General features: G+C 34.6%; 2 protein-coding genes across 2 annotated transcripts in view; one reads left to right on the plus strand and one right to left on the minus strand.

Moving 5' to 3' along the window:
• LOC129788949 (nitric oxide synthase) overlaps nucleotides 1-20430 on the minus strand; it is a 38473-nt gene extending 18043 nt beyond the window's left edge. The window contains exons 1-3 of the mRNA XM_055825445.1: nucleotides 19781-20430; nucleotides 12781-13646; nucleotides 1184-1317 (exon numbers count right to left, since the gene is read on the minus strand). Of these exons, the coding sequence (XP_055681420.1) occupies nucleotides 1184-1317; nucleotides 12781-13257 (611 nt within the window). The 5' untranslated portion in view covers nucleotides 13258-13646; nucleotides 19781-20430. The remainder of the gene's footprint in view (nucleotides 1-1183; nucleotides 1318-12780; nucleotides 13647-19780) is intronic.
• LOC129788976 (dachshund homolog 2) overlaps nucleotides 1-21914 on the plus strand; it is a 1190888-nt gene that overhangs the window by 755569 nt on the left and 413405 nt on the right. The window lies entirely within an intron of this gene.

Consider the following 21914-nt stretch of genomic DNA (forward strand, 5'->3'; position numbering starts at 1 on the left):
TGCTCCTTCAAATTCCACCTCAACACTGAGAGAGTGAATAAAAGTGCCTCACTGGCTTATTTTATACTTGTACTCCTTTCCAGCACTTCAAGAAATCGTCTAGCAATTCAGCCTTTTTGAAAAATGCTTCTGCAAACAAATTAGTTTTTGGGGAATTTAGAATTTTTTTAAGAGAGCTTTTTCTTGGGAGTTTGTGAAACTTTAAAGGGAGCTTTGATGTTCTTTTTGTTTCAATTGATTTGTTTTCTATATTTTTTTTGAGTTTATTTATAAGTGGAGGAAAATTCATACAAAATAAGGAAGAAAGAGCTTCAAAAGTTCTTTGGTATTTCAACAAAAAATTAAGAAGTTTATAAGAAGAATTTAATTTTTTTTAGAGCTTTTAAAGGAATTGAACTTTAACGCAAATTTTTATTTGAATTTAGAAATAATAAAAGATTATATATAATTCCAATAATTTTATCCTCTTTAAATCAATAAATAAATTAAAAATTCTTGAAGCATTAAAGCATGAAAAAAACTTTCTTTTATCTGCTCTTTCTGTTCAATTTTCGCGGAAATAAAACATTTCATTGCTTTTTTATGTATTCAACATTGAAAATGACATAATAATTTTTTAGCCTCATAAATCATCTCATTTCTAGCAGTGCAGTGCATAAAATACATTACATATAATGTATCATTGAAAGAACATTGTACAAGTCTCAACAATTTGCTACTTGAGCATAATTCTCCACTTTTGGATCAAGTGCAACTTATACCGCCAGTAAATCTCAGAAAATTTAATCAAACTACATGTATCACCATGAATTTATTTGCTGAACAACTACAAAGTTCTATTCAGTCAATATAAAGTTCCTTGTTTCCTTCGCGAAAGGAGAAAACTTTTTGCAACAAATTCAGTCAATTTTTAGTCACAACGTCATTGAGTTGCTAACACTTCAAGAAAAAAAAATAAAAGAAAATCTAAGATTTCACTTTTGCAAACTTTTCACCACATGAGAAAGTTGTTAGATTGAAAAATTTTCTTGTAATAAGGAGAGAAATTTTTCCTAAAGAGAATTGTAAGAGAAAAAAAATAAAGTAAGAATGAGAAAATGATTTTCTTTGAAAGTAGATTCATTTCGTTAAAAGGGAGAAAAGAAAAATGTTAAGGGGTAAATATTATTGGTATAAAACTTACCGGCGAATTGAGGTAAAGTATTGCTCCATAAAATCCTTGGCATGCTCCAAAATAACTTCCGGCTTCCTGGGCTCAGTGCCAACAACTGCCGGAAACATGACACTCCCATAGCAACAATCCGGCTTGCATTGCATCTGGAAAGGTATTTTTTTTGAAAGGTGCATTAGTAACAAAATTATTATAAAGTTAAATTAAAATTGTTCTAAACAAAGTTTAAATAACAAAGAGAATTGATTTCTTGGTTTATCTTGACTTGAAATCCTTTCTCATGACACTATAAAATCTATTTTCAAGAGAAAAATATTATTTCAGCACAGTTTCATTGAATATTTGAGTAATGAAAATGAAAAGAAAATTTTAATCAAAAACTTTTAAATCTGGCAAATTGTAACTTTGGCGAAAAGCTCCAATCATGAGGTGCTATACACTACCTTTTGTAAAAGTTAATTTAACGCTTGAAAACTGTGTGTATAATACCACGAAATAGATAAAAAGTTCTCCCTTTTGCTTTTTGTCCTTCCTGCATTCTCACATCCTTTTCTCTCTCATCAATGAAACTAAAAGTATAACTTTAGGGGGGAAAAGAGAGTGTTGGAGAATTGAATTGAATCGTAAAATTGAGAGTGATGACGGTCGAGTGAACAAGAACTGTGTGGATTTTGTATGCAAAGTAGCAACAAGTTGAATAAGCTTGCCCACCATACATATACATAGTTTCCTCAATACAGATTTATTCCCAAAAAACATTTTCCTAGAATAATCTGTCTAGACTATGATGGTTCTATTGAATATCTGTCTCTATGCTGATGCTAAAAGCTGTATCCAATGAAGTTTCCCAGCCCATGAATGGAGCATAAGGAGCAAATGAATTAATTTAGTGAAAAAGTTTCCAACGCCCACGCTTCTCTGCGAAAATGGTCAGAATGTCAATTTGTGCTTTATTTTCATATATCCTGGCTCATTTTACCATGGAGAAAACGAATAGATTTTCATTTTATTCCCCATCCAGTTTATTTAATCTTTTCCCCCATTTGTAGTTTTGTTCCTTCATTCATTTCATTTCCAATACGGATTATTCCTATACATAACACACACACATATCCACGATTGCGTGTACTCTTCATCAGTATTTTGCAATATATATAGAGGAAAAGAAAACAATATAAATTGAAACATTTTTCCTCAATGGAACTTTCTTTTGCCAACAATATCCCATAACAATGGTAGTTGAGGGAAATATCTGAGCGAGAGGAAAAACTTGGGGAGACGTCGTTTTACCATTTAAATAGAAATTTATTCAATACATTCTCATCCCCCTTTTTTTGCTATATACATATATTCTTAATACCTACATTTCGTTGTACATTCCTTCAATCGAAACTTTCTTATCGGTGGTTCTTTTCGTTTCTCTCCTCAATTCGTTTCAAATTCTATGTAAATCATGAAAAGGTATAACAAAACGCATAATCTCTGTGCGACTTGCTGTTTGTTGGGATGTTATTACAATTTCCTCTTTTTTCTTTTTTTTTCCACCCACCCCCAAATTTAAATTCATCGTAATCCCGTCAATAATGCACAGAATGCTTCAGGCCATGTGTTCAAAAGTCAATTTTATTTATTAGAAAGTAAGTAATATATTTTTATGTTGGAAGGTGTTTTCCTTTAATTTTCCGCCTTAAACAATTTCTTGATTAAATTTGGAGATTTTTCAGATATGTTTTAAGTGCCTTAGCCCCTTGTACGGGTCACCCTGTGAAAAAAATTCCATCTTTCTTGGATTAAATTGTCCAATTCTTGTGGACAGTAGTCAGTGGAGAAAGGCGAGCGATAAGAATTTCATTTAAATAAACTCCAATTGACTTTTGACTTAAATAAAATGTAAATTTAATCCGCAAAAGCTGGACTTTAAAATACAATCTTTTATAATGTAGCATTTTCTTGTGGAAAATTTTCTCTCCCCCGCAAATAAAAAGAACAAAAACTTCTTATTCTTTTGGCATTTCGTGTGGATGAGATGAATTATTTAGGAAAGATTTAAAAAGAAAAAAATAAAATAAACAAAAGGGAGGATTAAATGAATCCTCAGGGTATTGTAGTCATGATGGAGGAATTTTCTATGGGGGATGAATTACAATGAACTCACATGCAATCTCGTTGTACTTTGGGGTTGAATTAAATTAATTTTCCTCACGTCTAATTAAATTTCTCAAGTGCTAAAACACATGTGAATTATTCCGAGTTCGAAAGTACGAGGAAACTCCCTAAATGATTTTTTCTCTCTAACATCTTAAGGTTGGATCTAATTCTCAAAATGCTTTTGAGCTTTGAGACTTCTGCAGTTGATTCACAAATAGGGGTTTGTTGTGTGAAAAATTCCTCCCCTTTGGAAGCTTTTTTGAAAGCTTCTCCGCATCATGTTTCCTATCTTTTGGTCTTTAGCAGCGCATTCTCCGGTGCGGCTATTTGTATTCATCCCGCAGGAAGCACCACCACTCTGCTGGGGATGCTATTTTATGGGGATGAGCAGCATGAGAATGTGTAAATGAAATGATAAAAGCTCACCCCATCAACCCCCAACTTGTCACACTCTTTACCTCGATTTGATCTCCATGAACAACATTATTTCTCCCGTATGACTATTATTTTTATTTCACCCACATATCGCTTCTTTATACCAACCCCGAACACCCACATTTCATCCCCCATTGTGGTCCAAAGCTATCGTAGTACGGCAAGAATACACCTTCCAGGCTCTCACGTACCATGAGTTCTGAACTTGACTTTCAAAGTATTCCACTTCTTTGGCCTTCTTTTTCCAATTGAATTTTTAACGAAAGTTTTCACAAACTTTTTTTGCAGCAGGAAGCTTTTTGAGTGTTATCAATATTTTATTTGATAAAAAAGGAAAAAGGTGTGCTATTATCCATTTTGACGTAAAACTCATTTTTACGCAAGCTATATATAATTTGCATTCGACAGCTACCTATGTATATATTTTGAGCTTTTTGAATTTTGCATTATAGAAAATTGGATTAAATGGGAAAATGGGATAAGTTCTCCGTCCAGTGAGTGACAGAAAACGAATTTTACAAAGACTATCTTAACACAGTCCTCAGACTGTTGATCCTTTGTTGCTTAGGCACTTTACAACAGATGAGTAGTTACTCCACGCACAAACTACGGAACTTCAATAAACCCATGATAGTGTGCTGCGCAGATTAATATGCAGAGCTTTATTCAGGAAAAAAGAATTCCTTCCTACGCCTTAATCCAGCCAGATCTTTTCTCCTGAAAAAAGCTCTGCTTTATTTCTGTCGGAAAAACTTGTTGAGATGAATATATAGTACAGGCATACAATTTTTTTTCACCAAGCATCAACGATGCCTGCGCTATGTCGCAGATCATGGACACTTCATGGTTTAATGAATTTTTTGAACCAGGCGATATTTTTGTATTTGACCGAGAGAGTTAGAGAACTGGAGATCAACCCAGACGAGCGACTCAAGAACAAGCAAACCTCTACAAAGACTTACAAATCGTCTGCGCAATGAAGAATGCTTTAAGAGAAAGGTTTCACGCATATCAGGACAATACAGAAGTTTCCGACCGAGTACTCTCTCTGATGGATTAACATAAACGAGGGCTAAACAAGAAAAAGTCGTAAGTCCTTTACGACTTTTTCTTGTTTAGTCCTCGATAAGTTGCTTCAACTTCTTGTTTTTCCTTTGATCAAAACAGACAGGGATATTATTATCCTGAAAAGTTTTATTGTGGAGGTTCCTCGACTTCAGTTTAACGATTTAAATCAATTAACCAGGCCATTCCACATAAAATTAGCTCCATCATATTATGCACTTTATGTAACGTTGGAAGGTCACGATTTTGAGGTTATGAGGGAAAGCGTTCATTTGGATTATGCCACAGGTGATATTAATGTAACGCATAAGGACAATACAGAAGTTGCCGACCGAGCACTCTCTCTGACTGATTAGCATAAATGAGGGCTAAACAAGAAAAAGTCGTAAGTCCTTTACGACTTTTTCTTGTTTAGTCCTCGATAAGTTGCTTCAACCTCTTGTATTTACTTTGATCCGAAAAAGACATGAATCTTACCCTGGAAAGTTTAATTGTGGAGGTTCCTCGACTTCAGTTTATCGATTTTAATCAATTAGCCAGGCCATACCACATAAAATTAGCTCCTTCATATTATGCACTTTATGTAACGTTGGAAGGTCACGATTTTGAGGTTCTGAGAGAAGATATTGATCTGGACTATGCTACAACTGATATTAATGTCAGTAATCCACTCCTAGCTCTATGTTATAAATAAATAATCTGTTCGAACTTCAGGTAACTTATCGTCAATGATCTCCCGACTCAAGATCTGAATCACAAGTTTGTTTGATCGTCGAATCTTTTCTTCTTCCGTCTTCGTCAGTTAACTGACAAAGAAGTTTTCTGACGAAGACCGGAAGAAGAAAAGAGTTAATAAACATATTAGCCCAACAATACATCAGGCTTCCGAAATTCATGGCTTAGAGCGATCACCCGACAACCCTTACTCGAATATCTTGCATATTCAATTTTGTTCATTTTTTTATATGTTCAATTTTAACCCTTAAAATTTAACAGGTGAGTTTTTCATCCCTGTGTTGGAGCGTAGGGTTAATGAATAATTTACTAAAACTGCATTATGAACTTTAAAGTCTTCTGAACTTCCTGGTATTGAATTAATCGATGTGGAAGTTTCTTCCTCCACTGCAAAGTCCAAATTACCCTCAGGCTATAAAGTAGCCTCACCTACATATCACACCCCCAATCGAACGACCCCACATCAGCTCCACCCCTTTTCCTTAATTTACGAACTTCCAATAAATATGACCAATGAAGTTATTGTTGCTACAACCATATAGATATTTTATAGCTTTAACAGGGAAAACAATGATAGTACATCAATACGGGTGAGAGCTTTGAGGGTGTTTCGCACACTTTCTGTGTTTTTTTCCTTCCTCCGTCGCACCCTTGTAGACGTTTCTTTTGCACTTTCGCCTTGTTTTCCAGCAGTGTGTGTTATCAAATTTTCCCTACTGTTGACGAGGAGGGTATTTAGGCGATGTTGAGAGCGTGGGAAAAAAGAACTTGAGGGTGGGGAAAAAGCTCTCTTTAAGCTCCCTGTATGTCTGTTTTTTACTTCCTCTCCGCTCTATTCATTCCCCTTCATCTTTTTTTTTGTACTTTCCAACCCTTAGCACAACGGCTGTTTGTTGTGTTTATGGGAAGAACTTTTCCTTAAAGAGGATAAATAAAAATGATATTCTCCCCGTCAATGATCATCCACCGTCTCGTAACACTTTTTCTAAGCCATCGTATGTGTCCGCCACAAAAAAAAACTTCACCCATTAACACGTGACACATAAAGTGCAAAGTTGAAGCACTTTTTTTTCCATTCTTATGACCTACATCGATAGTTTTTTTTCCCTGAGCTAGAGAGGATTTGTGGTTTGAAAAAAAATCACGTGTCTGGACACATTTTCCCCTATTTCACAGGTAAAAGATAGGAATGGAAAAAAAAGTGTCTGGATGTGGCAGGAATATTATCAAATGAAAGGATATTCTGCAATAGAAAGAGATTTTGCGTCAAATTCATCTCCTACGCGCCATGCTGTGAAAATCACATTGAATTGTCGAACATGCCCCATTTATATTTTCGATTTGCAACTTCGCGAATTCCAGGGGTGAGTTGAAGGGGCTTTTTTCTAAAAACCCAAATTGTTACGCGCAGATTAGCAACATCTATAAAATATTCACATCAAAACCATTCATCAATTTGACTCATTTTTTTGGACATAGATACGGCATTTGTCGAAATTAATGAGAGAACATTTGTCGCAAGGGAATGTTTTAAAAGTCTTTCGTTTGAGAATGAGTGAGGGGGTGTGGTGGATGGAAATGATGCGAATAGCGGATGAAACTCTGAAATCATTTTGAAATTTCATTATTCTCATCATTGAGAAATTCTAGTGTGGGTGTGAGGTATGGAAAGAAATCAAAATGATGCCTATTTCACGATATCTATAACATTCCTCCCAAGATTTTTTTTTATTAAAAAGAACAAAATAATAATTTCAAAGAAAATTTAAAAAAAAAAAAGAAATTTTTAATGAATTTTCTTTGGTCTCTGTGGCGAAGGAATTTATTTTTCTTAGAATAATTTCTTTTCAGTTGAGGAATTATTTAATTAAATAAAACATCTGACTTTGAAGTCAGCCTGAGAATTTATTTTGCAGGAAAAAAATTTCTATGTGGGTATAATGCAGATTAGATTAAATAAAGCTCTATAAATCTTCTTTCTCTTTACATAATGTTCTACTAAAAGGTAAATATTTCTTCTGAAAGCAAAAAGCTTTTGAAATTACAAATGTTTTTTGTGGGATTAACCACTTAAGCAAAATGGGAATTTATGAAAATCACAAGTCACATTTTCTAATGAATTTATGTTGGGAAATCTCTTTAAATTTATAATCTAAAACTCACAAATAAAATTTGTCTGTGTATATAAAATTAATCTAATATAAAAATTTTATCACGTAAAATGACGCAAATTCTCACGAGAAGTTTAATCAGTTGAAAATGTGAAATGTAAACAGGAAAATCTTTTGACAATTCCCCTCATTCTTCAGTTTTTTTTCCAAAGAAATTTAATCGGATTTATCGTCTTCAAGGCAAAAATCAGTGTCAGTTCAGATGGGAGAACCAATTAGGATGAAAATTGAGTGACACAGAGTCGCCAAAGTGACTAAATTAAATTCCTTTAGTCACACCATATTTAATAATCTCCCAGAAGTGAATTTCCGGCTATTTAAGGGGATGTTTCTTTGCTCTATAAATTCACCTCGCACCACTCCCTTGCACGCTCTTAAGAGGCGGCACAGCCCGCTCTGGAGGAGGAAAGTTCAAAGCCGAGGGAAATCTCATTTTTTTTCGAGATATTTATTATGAAAATTAAATATTTAGAAAAATCTTCTATTTGTGCGAGATGCTAAAAAGAAGCTCATCCTAGGGAGAGATGAATTGATTCATAACTCCGCCTCGCAATAGAAAAGTCAGTTTGTTAGTAAATAATCTCTCTATGGCACATTCAATTCATCCCTCAAAAAAAGCCCTCATTCAATTGCTATAACATGTAATAAAAGAGAATGCTGGCATCCAACATAGGGTTCAATGGGCCATCGTTGGGCGGAGGAATCTATCTCTTACTTTTCCCTTCTTTCTATACACCCTTCGGAGACTTATGATGGTGTTGCTAGATATATTTTTCTGTGTGCGTGTGGTGTGAATTAGGACGGGGGCTAAAAGGGGTGGGTAAAGCCCTCCAAAAGCACAAGTATAAGAAATTCTTCCAATGAATGTGTTTATGGGCCCGGGGTGGCAAAGAAGGCAACATAAAGTTGTTCCTTCTGCGAAAACCGCATTGCTTTTAGCTGTGTGTGAGATTTTTTTCATGTTGATCTCTCTCAACATTTTGAGCTTTTCTTCTGCATCCCTTTGAGAAGAACCCCCCGCGTCCACCCTCCGCAACAAAAGCTCTCTACTGTTGACTTTTTCCACTTGGTTCTTTTCGACGAAGCTCCCCAGGCGTGCTTAACTTCTGTCTGCAGATTTTGTTGCTTAATCCACTTAATTTAATTTAATTTACTCAAAAATCTGTGAATTTTGTGAATTTCTTCACACAACATGAATTTCATTTTCCCCACATTAAGATCCCTTCCAACGTGGAATGCGACAATTTTTCTTCGAGACGGAGTGAGATGAAAAAAATTAATTTGATTCCATTTCCGGTGCCATCACATGATGAATCGGATGGGTGACAGAAGGAAAAATAATTTCCGGGATTTTTAAAAAAACATTTCATTAATGTAATTGGTGCGTAGGAGGTGAAAAAGAGCATTACTTTTGTAACAAGGATTCATTGTTAAAGCTGGAAAATTTATCTCTTCTTCGCTATGAATACGGTGAAAATATATACATAAGTATGATGATGATATTTCATTTTCCTCCGCATTTTTTTCGGCATGACAAATAGAGACAAATTATTGCACTTGCTTTTATATTTTCAGTTTTATAATGTTGAGTTTCAGGCATTTTTTATTGGTGCAATTCATTGTTAGTTTGTTTCTTCTGGTATCTTCTAATGATGCCATGAGAAGCGCAAAATGAATAAACTCCTTTTGAATCATTAAAACGACAAAAGTATATAGCACAGAATAGCATCAAGAACTCATGTTCAAGAGATTTTTTTTGTTAAAAAAAATAAAGAAAGGAAAACTTTCTGATAAGAATTCTATAAGAATAATGCTAAATTATTCTTAAAGAACTTTCCATTTTATTCTCATTATGCATCCATCTTTGAATAAAAGGGGGGATGGAGGAAAATATCTTCTTGACAGCCTCTATATGGGGAAACTTTCATTTCATTTTCATATTGTGGTTCTCATAGTCATTATCACTGTGACGTGATACAAAGTTAGGCGCATGAATATCGGAGCAAGAGGCCAACAAATGATAATGATTTACATTGTTAAACTCGCAAAATAATATACCAGAGCTCTGTTGGAAGGGGGATGGAAAGAGTACTATTCGGCATTCTCGAGGTGAATGCTCATCCCTCCAGCATCATCCCCTGCGAGCTTTGATACGCACACCCCATTGTTGTGTAGCCCCCATGGAATGATGATGATACTTTATTAGAGAATTTTGAAGATTGACAAAATTATTATCAGCATATTTTGCAGTCTCTACACGAAGTGTTAATTTTTCATTTTCTTCGACACTCGAGAATGCTCGGGAATATACATAACAAAATATATATAGCGATGAGGCATGAAAAGAGGGATGTATACTGCAAGATATGAATGGATATTTAGCAGCAGTGTTAAGCTCGGTGTAAAGTTAATATTCACAGCATGGCTTTTTGTTTGTATATATATTGCCCATACCCTTTGTTGGCAAATTTTCTCTCTTTTGCTATCTGGTGAATTAACAAACCGCACTGTGGTGATTTTGTTGCGGGGAAATAATTTCAAAATTATTTGACATATATTTTGGAGTTTGTGGTTTCACGCCTTTCAATTTTCCCACAAAAACCACCCCCATCCCCCCACTAATTACTTCCCAATTGCTACTTTTGGAAGGAAGTTTCCTCCTCACTCCCACACAAGTGACTGAGAGAAAGCTATAATTTTATTATCACTCTCTCAAGCTTCTCTAGGCATGAAAAAGTTTTTGATGCTCCGCAAGAATTTATTGAATTTTACGCAAGAATTATCCCAATAACTTCCACCAAAATATCATTGATAGTTTCAGTCGATGGAAAAGTTTAAAATTTTAATTACAACGAGCTTTTACATAGTTTTTAAAATAACTTTTGAGCTTTAGTAAATGACCTTTTGTCGCAGTAAGTTTCTCTAGTAGTAAATATCGGAACTTTTTCTCCCTTAAATATCATCCATCCCTCTCAGATAAGCTGGGGTGAGACACTCACGATTTCTAGCAAAAGCATATCACAGACGTGGTCGAATGGCAAAAGGAATATTTTCGCATGATGAATATTTCATAAATTAAATATTTCCCATAAAACTTTCTTTTCAAACATAAGTCAGAGAATCTCTTCTCATCTCCGTAATATTTTAAAGTCAGGGGGTCTGTGCTCTTTGAAGTAAATCTCAATCAAGAAAGGATAATATGTTAACTGAATACTGAATGGACATGAAAACCAATAAACTCCCACTACTCTGGGTATTTAAGCACACCCCTCTGTTGCTGTTGGATTGAATTTTGAATGGCACATACATTCATTGTTTGAGTTTCATTTATTTTGCAGAAGATTTGGATGTACAATTTATCTCTCCCCAAGAAGCTCAGGGAGAAGTATTTTTGTAAATTAAGAGACATATAATTGAATTAAAAACATTACAAATCAAAAGCTTTTCAGAATTTTATTAAGACATTTGAGACAGAGCTTTGAGCCTTGCTAGGAAATTGAATATAAAAATTTCCCATTTTTTCTGGGATATGATAAAGTTCCAGTAAATGATAAAATATGATTAACTAACAAACAAAGTATTATACAACCGAAGTATATGTTAAAATGAGAAAAAGACAAAATAATTAGTGTGTATTTAAAATGTATAACAGCCGAAGTATTTATTTAAAATGTAAAAATAATGCCTTTAAATGATACCTAAGTCCTTTTTCTAAGTGCCTATTTCCGTAGATCCTAAAATACACTCTGACCTTTTTTTCGTGACATTTTCTGCTGATGACGCACAACTATTATAAACAGACATAATAAATTTACAATTTATGTCCAAAAGATTGATATTTCCTTTTCCTTTAATATTTGAATTTCCTTCAAAAGCTCTTTAGAACAGAGTCCTCTTTTCCATAAAAAAAAAACTCTTTGCAAAACGTAACAATGAAAAAGGGAAACTTGTTGATTTAACATTTTTATCCCACAATAATTTTCCAATTTAACTTGTTGATATTTTCCCTTTTAATTCTTTCTATCTTTGCTCATCAAATGGTTGTGATTTTTGTACCCAAAGAAATATAACGAAATTCATTGAAAAATGATTTTCCTTTGATATGCACGAATTTTCCATCCTTCCACTCTTTCTTTTGCCAATCTTCTGTGATAAATGGCTTTTTTGTCATCTTGAAAGCCTTTTCGCATATCCTCTGTGGGGGTTGGCTTGTTGAGAAAATCACGGAGAAAAAGTCTCGTTGTATTCTTTTCTCTCTTCTCCTACACCATATACAGCGCAAAGATCTCTCCGGGACATATGTCACAGTTTTGTCATGATTTTTTTTTACCTCAAGATTGCGATATATGCGGTAAAGTGAAATGTAGGGGGAGGCAAAAAGAAAACATACCTACATATATATATATATATAGGTATATATACAATTTCAGCACCCGTGCAAATGTTTAAATGGTGAATATTTTGCATGCTTCATGATTAGCAATTCATTTCTATGATGAAAATATTTTCCCTGCAAATGAAAGGAAAATCTTTCTGTATGTTTATCTCTTGTTGGGGCATACGCATACATACACGTATAGAGGGCCCCATTATCCCGTCAAGGATCCCATCATTTAAAATTAAACACACATTCTTTGTGTCCACAAGTTGGGACGGGCCAAAGGTGAAGGTGAGATTTTATAGCGTTGGCAATTGAGGCAATTTAATGGCCAAGCTCGATGAGAATAAATATATGATGAATGAAAGTTATTCAAGAATAGAACCTATATGGCAGTCTTTGTCCTTTTTTTCTTCCTTTTCCCCTTTTTGAGTCTTCTCGATAGCTAACTCAATTTTTTCAAATTTTGGGAAGAAGAATCATTTCTTTTTTTTTCCAGAATTTAAGCATAAACATTTAAGCCCTTTAAGGAATTAACTAGAAATTCAGGGATACAAAAAAAAAAAAAAAAAAAAAAAAGAAATTCAGGGAATTTCCAGAATATCCTGTTCTACATAGTTTCCAAGATTGCAGACTTTAAACAAAAATAATAAAAAATAAATAAAATTCAAACTCACCTTTTCCGTTGACTTTAGATGGAGCGTGTCGAAGGTCTCGTGTCGCGAAACAATATTCTTCAGTTTAACGGGTCGAATTTGCACAGGTTTCGTGGATTCCCCATCTTCGCGATTCCTCAAATCAGCCGACAATTTTCGCTGCCCCACACGTGGCGATGGCGATAAATCACGTGCCTTGAGGGAGTCAATAGTCCCGGGTGGCTGATTGAGGGAGATACTATTCCTCTTCCCAACAGCCATGGGTGCAAGAGCGGTCGCTGTGAGATTGCCTACGTGGTTATTGTTGTTGTTATTGGTGGTGCCATTACTTGCTGGACTGAACTTCACATAATCCACCGTGTCAGTGTCCCCATCGAGTCCTGGGCAAACACCCACCTGCCCACCTCCTGTGCCATTGCTCTCCACGACGGCCCCACGAGAATTCTTTCGAGCACCCAGCTTCAGGTGCTCAAGCATTGATGACAAATGTTGGGACATCTCCTACACCGACCTCGTGTCCTTCTGGATTTCCAACAAATCTCCTTTGGTGTTCTTCTCAACGTGGGTAAGTACACCAAATAAATTGTGTAACCCTTCTTCTTTTTCTCTTAGCAAATTCAATAAATTTCCTCTTCACAAGCAAAATGACCAAATTCCTCACAGACTTCTTGGAGATTGGGGGTGGTATTGCTTAAGAAATTTGATTATATTGCGTTTGATGCTATAATTTCATTAGGCGAATTTATCTACATATATATTTTTTATCCGGTATGAAATCTCACTGCGTTGGCGTTTTCAACTTGATCTCACTTTGAGGGATTTTCCTCCAAATATCATTTCCTCATTGCCTGCCAGCCAAAATCCAGCCGGGTGTGCTTTCAATTAGTCTGAAATTCGAACAGAAAAGGTACACCCCTTGAGTAAATACGATATTATTGACAAACAACCCCTACAATCAGTAAAGCATTTTCTATTTCCCACATCATGTAAAATTTTCATTTGATAAAAAAATCTCCAAAAGGTTTCATTGGCTTCCTTTTTTTGTACCATGAAGCAGTGGATGTGTGGTAAAAGAGATAGATTGAATAGAGAAATATTTAATTTGAGCATTTGCAAATATTTGCAGGGGTCTCTCTGTGCATTAAAGATTTGTTTGAATTTGAAAATAGATTCCACTAAATGGCTGACATTGCAAAAATGTACATCGCGTGTTTTATGCGCAATAAAATCACGTTGATGCACTCATTTCAAATCAATCGGAAAAATTCCCCACAAGTTTCGGGGCAGTTTGTTTAAGCATTTTTTTTTAGCATTCGCTCATCGGTATGTGAAAAGTACGTGCAAACAGATGATGCAGATTTTGTGGAGATTTTTTATTTAACTCGCGTTAATTGCAATGTTTGAGCGGAAATATTGACATGAAAGCCATATTTTGGGGAGATCGTACATTATCAAATGAAATGAAATAAAAAACATTTGCAATAATTTTTATTTCATTCCATTGAATTAGGTTTACTGCATGTAGGTAAAAACTATAATATTTGATTTTTAATGTTTATTTTGAAGAGCTTTAGGGGGATTTTGCGGAGCTTTTGATTGAGATAAAATTAATAAATCTGCGATATTAAAAACTTTTAATTATCCCAAGAGAAATTAAAGGATTTAAGGGATGGTTAGGAAGTTATTAAGACTCAGAATTATATTAATAATAAATTAACGAGTAACATTCATATTCATTAAATTTTAACAAAATTGAGTAAAAGAAAAGGCAAAAATAAATAAATTTAAAGAATGAATTTCTTCAAATTACAATTAAAATATTAAAATGGAAATTAATCAATTATTACGACAAACGGGGTAAATTTAAATTTAGGCAAAGATTAAATAAATTATGAATAATGTTCCTCTTGAATGGCTTTTGCGACAGTTACACGAGGATTATTTTTGGGATCACTGTTCGTGGGGTTAAGGTGGGATAAAGGTTGTACGAACACCTACCATGAAAATAAAACATTCCACAATATGATTCTTATGTGGGGAATTTATGGAATTAATTTTTTTCCCAACTACACATTCAAATTAGATGGATACAAATATTTGTTAATAATATTTTCTTTTTAAATTGAAAACGCACCAGCTTTGCTGTTTATTTCTCTGTTCATTTACCCCCAAAAGGGGCACCAAAAGGAAAAAGTCTGTGACACGGAGGATTTTGAAGAGCCCCGTGAGAGCATGTGGTTCATGGAGACGCCTGGTTGTTTACGTGACTCAATGACAAAATTTAGTCATCCCCGAAAGCTCTGTGCAAATGCTGCGCAAATAGAGAAAAAACTTTTCCTAATGGTGGGGGTAAGAAAATATTTAGCATTTTTTTTTTCCTTCTCCGATGAGGGAAAATTTTTTCTTGCTCGTCTTAAGGCAATTTTTCTCCTTAAAAAAAAAATGTAATTCACTGGAGGTAGAATGTTGTTCATAAATAGTTCAATTTATTACGACTTTCTCCAGGGGGAGCTTTTCAAGAGAGAGGGGGGGGCGCAGAGATAGAGGATGAGTACAGAAGAAAGTTATGTAGCAGAGGCGGAATTTTTTTTTCAAGTTTTTCCAAAAAGTAAAATTATCTCATTGATAAGCGAATCACGTAGAATACTTCTTCATTTCTCACCCGAAAAGCAAATTCAGCCTTGTGGCAATTGTTCTAGCATTTTACACGAGAATATTCTTCTTTTGGCACTTTAAAAATTATAATTTGTCGCGTGAACGACACTGAAATACCAGAGGACGGAGGTATTATGTTCTATATGCTTGAGAAGAAAAAGCTCCTTGTGTGGGGAAGGAAGAGGCCAACGAGGGCGCGAGGGATTTCAGTGTCAAAGTTTAGTGGAGGATGTGAGAGAGAGGCAAGTTGTGTGCGCTTAAATTCCATGTGGTAAATGATGAGGAAGAAGATCAAGAACAAGAGGATTACAGAGCAGCAGCATAAGGTTGGTGTGGTGTGACTCCTTAAAACTTTCTCGCATGTTCCCCCAATTGGTGGGATTGTCTCACAGTCTTGCCTTCCGTCGAAACCCATCATAATCATTATCTCCATGACTGCTCACTCCTTATTCAACCCACATTCACGCTGTGTCACAGTGCGGGAATTTTTCCCATCTTCTGCACGACAAAACGAACGAGATTTGTTTGTCTGTGTTTCATTTTCACTTATCAAATTGCCAATGACTTTTAAACATTTTCTATGTCCTTTCCCCCTTTGCAAAAGAAGTGGTTGAGGAATTGAGTGATAAAATCGAAATGCCGCTGTACTAAAGCTCTCTGATCCTCACTGTTGATTCCGTCACACCCACACCCGGAAACAATATTAAGTTTGGAAGACAACTTCTTAATCTCATCCCTCATGCTATGTATGTATATACATTTAGCCCATGTGCTCTCTTCGGATGAATCAAACTCCACAGAATCCTTCTATCTCTCCTCTCTTTGGGTCATTTCGACAACAAGTGCGGCATTTAGGAAATTTACAATTCACAAAAGTTTGTAGTGTGTTCAAAATTGGCCGGCATTGCCCTCAAAGGCGACACTTTATAATGCGGAAACCCTTTTCCTCATTTAGAATGAGAGATTTTCTTTATGTTTTAATTGAAATTTGTTATTTTAGTAGCCATTTATTTAATCAAAATTATTTTGAAATGTTCTAGAAAATGATTTAAAATATTTTTTTTTTCAAATGATATTAGTTTTCTAACGTTTATTGATTTTTTCTTACATTTGACGTTGGTTTTAACGTCTTTAGGCTTCTTTTCTTATGTTTGACGTGCTTTTATTAATTTTTTAACACTGTTAAGCCTAGAAAAAAAATCTTTTGATCTGAAAAATCTATATTTGAAAAATCTTTAAGGAAAACTTTAAAATTTCCGAACTTTTAAGATGTTTAAACTCTCAATGATCGTTCTCTAACTATGCAACTGGGATTCAATCTTTTAAAAAATAATTATTTTACCTAATATATTATTTATCAAAATACGTTTTTTTTATTAATAAAAAAATAGTAATTTGAAACTTTAGAACTAATTTATTTACAACTTTATCTATTTATTAAAAGTAAAACTTGGATTGTTGTTTATAACTGTGTTAAGCTAAAGTTTAAATTAATAAAACTGCGTGCAACATAAATATTTGTTAAATAAACTTTTCATATAATATTGCCTCCTTTAGCTGATGAATTTATTTTCTTCCAAACACGTCTCAAGATAAAAGTGAAAAACAACTGTGGCCGACATTTGTGAAGATTACCTCGTTGGAGGGAAATTGTTGTCAGTTTTTCCGAAAAAGACATGAATGTGTATTATATACATACATATTTCAACGACCTAAAACAACCCGCAGCACTTGAGAAATGACTCAATGGCGCAATAAAATTAAGAGAAATGGAGGTTCCGCCAAATTCAACCGAATATTGGGCCAAAGCACCCATCCCTTAAATGGCAAAAGATGAGTGTGTGGGGTCGAAGTTCCTTTGCCCATTTTACACGTAGTGGGTGGGTGGATGCCCTCACACAGCTACCCAATTTCTCGTTCTCTCCTCTCTGTTTCTGTTGTCTCTGTGAAATTGCGAGGAAAGTGGAAAAGAAAGTTAAGCAGGGGGGGAAGAGAAGCTCAAGACAAGCCCCAAAATCTGTTTGAATTCTGAATTAAGCAGAAGGTATATGAGGCAAGTTAAAAGTTAAATTCCTTTAGAATGGAGAGGCGGTGAATTTTCCAATCCCCCATCAGCAGTGGCAAACAATAACAGTGAGATGAGTGTTCCCCGCATACACTTCATTGTTGATTATCGCAAGTCGATAAATGCGGTGCGTGAAATTGAAAGTACGTGGCGCGAGGACACATCAAATACCATTTAATCGTATACTGTGAAAATTACCGATAATCAGATTTTCACGTCACAATGCCATCCATTTAAGGAGGGGGGGCAAAGGTAGAGACTGAGGGGCGGGGGAGTGAGCAATGGGGAAAAGTTTTTCCCATCCATACAGAAAACCCCGTTGTAATGAGATGTGGCGGAAGAAAGTGAAATATCAGATTAGTCCGCCAAGTCCAATGCAATTAGTTGCGGTATGATTGCGTGCAACTCACGCAAGCAATTCAACAAGTCAAACGATAAATTTCACGCTACTCCCATTGTTACCATTGAACACTTTTGCAGACTCAATTGTGGGCTCGTGATTTATCGTATGAATGTGTGGTTCTTCAGATTGGGAATTTTTATTTCAACACATTCCAAACCACAAAAAATTAGTCACGAATCAATCAAATGATGATAAATTCAATCACACCTCGATTGGGAACCCTTCTTCATTCACTCAAGTCACTGATATTACAAGCAATCGGAATGTTGTTCTATAGATAAGTTGATCTTGGTCATTTATCCTCTTTATCCTGGGAAATTTTTGTATTTTTCCTCTGAATTTTTAACGTTCTTCCCATACTCTGGGTTAACTTTTCGAACAGAGTCTAGAAGGTTTGAAAGAGGAATTTTAGGCTACTGAAAAGGAATACTTTACACAGCACTAAAGAAAATAGTTTGTCCTACAAGTCTCATGTTGTGAGAGATTTAAGAAGATTTTATGAATATGTCGCCTTAGGTTATGTGTGACCAAATTAAGGGGTTAGTTCATCAACACATCAATTTATTAACTCTTGCATAGTTAAGTCTTCCACAACAAATTCTTTAACCGTAAGAATCTAATACAGAGATCGAAAAATATTTAATAAGAAAAATCCTCCAAAGAAAATAAACTAAATGATTGAGTTTGGAGCATTTTGGTCAGAGAAAGTTCAATCGTGGAAAAAAGAGAGCATTTTTGAGATGTTCATAAAAGAGAAATTCTTGGAACACTTTATTCTTAAATCTATCTTGAAAGAAAATTGAACAATTTATCATTTTTTCTCTTAATAATTTTTATGATTGATGTTTAAGAAAATTTTATGCATAAAAGATCTATAATTTTCATATTTTGATAAAACACTGAAAATGTTATACATATAGGGAAGACTATGGCCTTTTAATAATTCCTACAATGGACCTAATTCAGCGACCAAGAAACCCTTGAAATCTTTAAATTTTGTACTGAAATTTCAAGATTTCAAGCGAATTTCAAGGGTTTCTTGGTCGCTGAATAAGGCCCAATATTCTAATTTATTAGAATTTTCCTTATCTGGAAATATTTTCTTAATTTTTAGCAGTTCAAGGGAAGTCTGACGTGGAAAAACTCTGTTAAAAATTTAAGAAAAAATAAGTTTTCATTGCGATTCAATCAGAAAAGAAATAAAGAAAATTGCATTTTAAGAAATTTCATAAAAAATATTTATATAAAATCAATCAATAAAATTAGAAATTAGATGAGAATTATTTTATCAAAGACTCAATTTTTCCCTGCTTTTCCCTATTTCATAATCAGACATTCTTTTTTTTTAATTTATTTTCTGACTTTTTAATTAAAATTTTGTAAGAGAATAATTACCACCGAAAAGCTCCTCTAAAAATCCCATAAGTTCTTAGCATACCTTTCACACTTCAATCGCGGAACTTTTCAACATACTTCTTTTTTTTACTAACAATTAGTTCTGCTTTGTATCTTCAATCACGAATATTGTGTGGTGGTGGTTATCAATAAAGAGAAAAAAAGCACGGTGTGTCTTTCGTTTGTTATTTAGTAAAATATTCCCATTGCGAGTGGTTTTTATTTCAACAACTCCAGCCGAGTGATTTGGTCATCAAACCAATATTTTTAATTTAATCCAAAAAATCAAAAAGCTTTTTGCAGCAGTTCAAGAGCACGCCGCGCTCTTTGAGAGCAATATGGAGATTTTTGTACGATGTGTGGCTTTCAAAATCAACATTTTGAGAGTTTAATTTTGGATTAATAATTTTTTGTGTGACATTTCCACTTGAAAATAGCGAGACAAATAAAATTATGAGAGTATATGGAAAAATTAATTGCAAAGAGCTCTTTACTTATCTCACCGAGTTAATGCGTTGATCGATGTGATGGACAAAAAAGGGTTTCCAACGTCAATTGATATTTTCAATGTGGCCAGGAAAATGCACAATTTTATTTTTTAATCAGTTTTTAATACTTTTTTTTTTCGAAGCGAACACTCGCGATTTTTTTGTCCGGAAAAAAAAACAAATCAAATCACGCACATAAAAATTCAACGGTTTGGGAAAGCTTTGAAAAAATTCTTGGAGCTTTTGAGAATAATTGTTTTTTTTTCACTTTTGAGGAATTTCTTGGCACAAATTTTCTCCACCGTGTGCAGTGGGAGGTTTATTAAAAGCAATCACAGAATTAATATCTGCAAAGGACACAAAAGTCTGTCCTCAAGTTCCTTCGCCCAAAAGGTAAAGTTGTTGGATTCAATCTGATTTCATGGGAGAAATTGATGTAATCCGATAATCTCGGTTTAATTTCCCAACACTCCAAAGTTGCACACACAGAACGTGATGTTGGGATGGATTTGCTTTTGGGAGAAGTTCAGTTGGATGGTGTGAACTGCTGAAGGAACGAAAAGCTACTGAATGAAGTAAGTTTGGAGCTTCAACGGAAATACAAAGTCTGCGTGCTTTTGGATGTCTTTCACTCGCGCGAAGAGAGAGAGAAGTTGGAGATTTCCAGAGGCGGGAACATACGCTTTTTGGGATCGTTCGCACGCCTCAGATGATAACTGACGACTGAATTGGTCGGAAGCAACAGCGCCCGTATCAGCCGTTAAGAGACAACACCATGAGAGAGAGAACACACCGAATTGCATCCCACTCTCTCACGGCACCTTTCAGTGAGGAGGGTGGAAAAGCGGGAAAAGTGTTTTCTCTCCCAAAAGAGATTTTTCACGGTGCATCTTTTACCTCTTGTGTGGTTCAACTTTCCACCATACATGCATACCTCATGTCTATTTATTCGTTGCTCTCGCGTATCTCATGGAAAGGAGTGCATGTATGGTGGGAAAAGTGTGTCACTTTGTGCATTTTCCACATTTTCCTTTTTCAATGTCTTTCTCAATTTTTTTCCTCCCCCTTTTTGAAACGGAATTCCTCAGCGTCTTCCCATCTCATCCGATGAACACCGGCGCGGAGGAGTTAAAGCGCATAGAAATTTATGAATTCTGAAAGGTTTATACATTTATATCTTTCTATTCAGTTGCACATTTTTGTGCTCCTTTTGCAACTCCCTCAAATACCACAAATCCGCAGAGAAAACTTTTCACACTGTCAAAGAGAAGAAGAGATTTGAGGAGAATTAAGTCAAATTTAAACCTCCTTTTCAGTAAATCTAACGTATTTTTTAATTGCTTTAAATTAAAAAAAAACTCCAAGGAAAATTCGTAAATTGAAATCTTCAATAAAAACAATTTTTTGTTGATTGAAAATCGATTGGACTCATCTGGATAGACTTATAAGGAAGTATAGTCATGTAAATCTATTTCAGGTGCTTTTGACGTTAATTTTCTAACGTTTAAGTGTATTCTGACATTTCTTTTTCAATATTTGTCGTTTTTTATCGTTGAACGTTAATTTTGACATTTGATGTTCACTCTGACGTTTAATTTTTTTCTCACGTTTGACATTTCTTTTTAAATGTTGGATTTTTGTTTGTAACGTTTAACGTTTTTGCGCTACAACGGTCGTTGTTGATTTTGTCCTCCGACGTTTCAGTTTTAACGTTTTAATTAAATGTTTAACCTTCTAATATAGCTAGATGCCTCAAAGACGCTTTAAGGCTTCCAATTAAAGTTCCTAAACATCAAAATCTTATTAGAAATATTCCTAGAATTCTTCTAGACCACAACGTGTTGATTTTTTCTTTTATTTTTTTTTAATAAAATCTCAATTTCATCTCAATAAAAATTTTTCTCCATAACATCTGCATGCAGATTCTGCACACGCCTCTGCAAGTGAATGCCACTGAATTGTACATAAGTTTATTTCGTAGAGAAATGTGTAGTGACATGTGGCGATATGAGAGTCTTTTTTTTTTGCTTTCTCAAAAGGATATATAGAATACTCAACCACTTGTGGGATTACGGCAATTTTTCCCTTCTAGATTATGAATGAATAAAAAAAGGTACAGCAGAAGTAAGAGATTTGAGATGCAAAAATT

The sequence above is a fragment of the Lutzomyia longipalpis genome, chromosome 2, assembly GCF_024334085.1.
Source record: "Lutzomyia longipalpis isolate SR_M1_2022 chromosome 2, ASM2433408v1".
NCBI classification, from domain to species: Eukaryota; Metazoa; Arthropoda; class Insecta; order Diptera; family Psychodidae; genus Lutzomyia; species Lutzomyia longipalpis.